This window comes from Corapipo altera, unplaced genomic scaffold (assembly GCF_003945725.1).
Source record: "Corapipo altera isolate COAL_440 unplaced genomic scaffold, ASM394572v1 87047, whole genome shotgun sequence".
Taxonomy (NCBI): Eukaryota; Metazoa; Chordata; class Aves; order Passeriformes; family Pipridae; genus Corapipo; species Corapipo altera.
Window position 1 is genome coordinate 1 of NW_020889793.1, and position 1,943 is coordinate 1,943.

The window sequence follows — 1,943 nt, forward strand, 5'->3', positions numbered from 1 at the left end:
AGGAAAGGACTCAAGGCTGAATGCAAGAACTCCCAAATTTTTGCCTCTAGAGAAGCACTGGGCTGTAGGGAAGACTGGCTGAACTCCTGCAACAGCAAGTGTGAGAAATCATAGACAATGTCCATTTTTTCTGCAAATGTTTTGTTTGAGTTGGTGTCATGCAGAACTTTCAGCCCTGCTCTCCCAATTTCAATCAGTCTCTGGGTATAGTTACTGTAAGTATCAAATAATAGGATGATAATTTCAAGCTCACTGATATTATACCTTTTCTGCAAACCTTTTAAAATTGAGATACTCCTTTGCATGGCCTGCAAGTACATGGAGATGTTGGTTCCTCTGGAGTGCTCTTCCCCATACAGCTCAAGCATGGAGGATGCAAAGTTTAGCAGCTCCTTCAGTTCCTCACCAAAGGGAAAACTGGAGTACTTTTCCACAGTATTTAACTGATTTTGCAGCATGTCCAAAAATGACTGGGGAGTGAGATTGTCTGTACTATTCCAGTTGACAGACTGGAGACTTTCAGCAATTTGCCAGAAAGCCTGCAGTTCATTTCTCTGCCTTAAATGAGGGAAATCAAGGAGTATCTGCATTAGCTTAGACAAAGAAGAGATCAGCAGATAATGATCACTGGTATTCACCTCTGCCATGACACCAAGAAGTTGCTCAAGGGACAAGAGGTGTTCTGCAAAATTTTCAGACTTTCCAGGGGCCAACAAGAAGTCAGAAAATAATGATGACACCTTTTCATCTGTGCTGAGATAATTTTCAATGTCTTCAAGCGAGATTGCATCAAGTGCAATCATTTTGATAACCTCCCATGCATCCTCTGTATTAAAATGAGTCCTGTTTGAAATTATCTCATTCCAAATCACTGCAGCCATAGTCAGAACATCCTGATTTTCTTTTCCATAGGGATTAGAGTACAAGAATTCTTCACCACCACCTTCATACAGAGGAAGTATTTCTTGAAATATTCTTTCAAAGTCCAGCGTGCTATCCATGGAAGAAGTTGAATTGAAAAAGAGTTTTGATGAACCATACAAGTCATTCAGATCTGAGGATTCCATTCCTTCACTGGAATGACGAAAGATCTGACGTACTAATGTTCTTCCAGGAGCTACTCCAAAGTCCACAAGGATTAGAGCTTTCTTCATAACTTCCAGGAGTTTCACATATTCACCCACTTCTGTTAGGTTCCATTTGGAGGTCAGCACGTTGCCAGTGACGCGCCACAGCCGCGAGAAATGTCCCCACTCGGACTGCATGGAGGCATCTCTGCCCACCCGGAGCACTTCATACATGCTGCTGTTCCTCACGGAAGCAGCAGGTAACAGATAGGAGAACACAGGCAGTCTATGCCAGTCTGCTGAGCTGTCAGAGAAATTTAGGGAGTCCAGTACTGTTTCACTCAGCATGGCAGGAATCAGCAGGCTCAAAAGCTGAGATGGGAGCACATCTTGGACTGGGATGGGGCAGGAGACATTACTCTGCAGCAGCCCCTCCGTGACAGCAGTCAGAGCTTTCGCCTTCTCCTGCACCCAAGAGTTTTCCAGCTCAGACACAAGGTTTAATTTGGAAAGGAAACTCAGAGAAAAATGCAGAGATTGGGTGATGCACGACAGCTCCTTGGAGAAGCGTTCACTGCTGTTCTTGTAGAGAGCAGAAAACTCTGGAGACAGTTTCAGGTTTCTTATGGCAAGCTGGAACACTTTGGCAAAGCTGTCATTGTGCACTGTTCCACCCTCCATGCCCATGGAATCAAAGAGGGCCTTGCAGGGGCTCCTGGCTAAGGACTCCCTTAGAGTGGCATTTTCAAACAGCATCTCAAGTGCTATGTGGAGCATGTTTTCAAAAGAGCAGTTCTGGAGGGTCCTGTCACCATTGTTGCTGTTCTCAAGGAAAGGACTCAAGGCTGAATGCAAGAACTCCCAAATTTTTGCCTC

At 44.6% G+C, this 1,943-nt stretch overlaps 1 protein-coding gene across 1 annotated transcript; it reads right to left on the reverse strand.

The window, feature by feature from the left end:
* Positions 1-8: 8 nt before the first annotated feature.
* Positions 9-1,937, reverse strand: LOC113942295 (the record flags this gene model as incomplete). Its single annotated transcript, XM_027633425.1, has 1 exon — positions 9-1,937. A coding segment is annotated over one exon (1,929 nt), but the record flags the coding sequence as incomplete, so codon positions are not given.
* Positions 1,938-1,943: the final 6 nt, after the last annotated feature.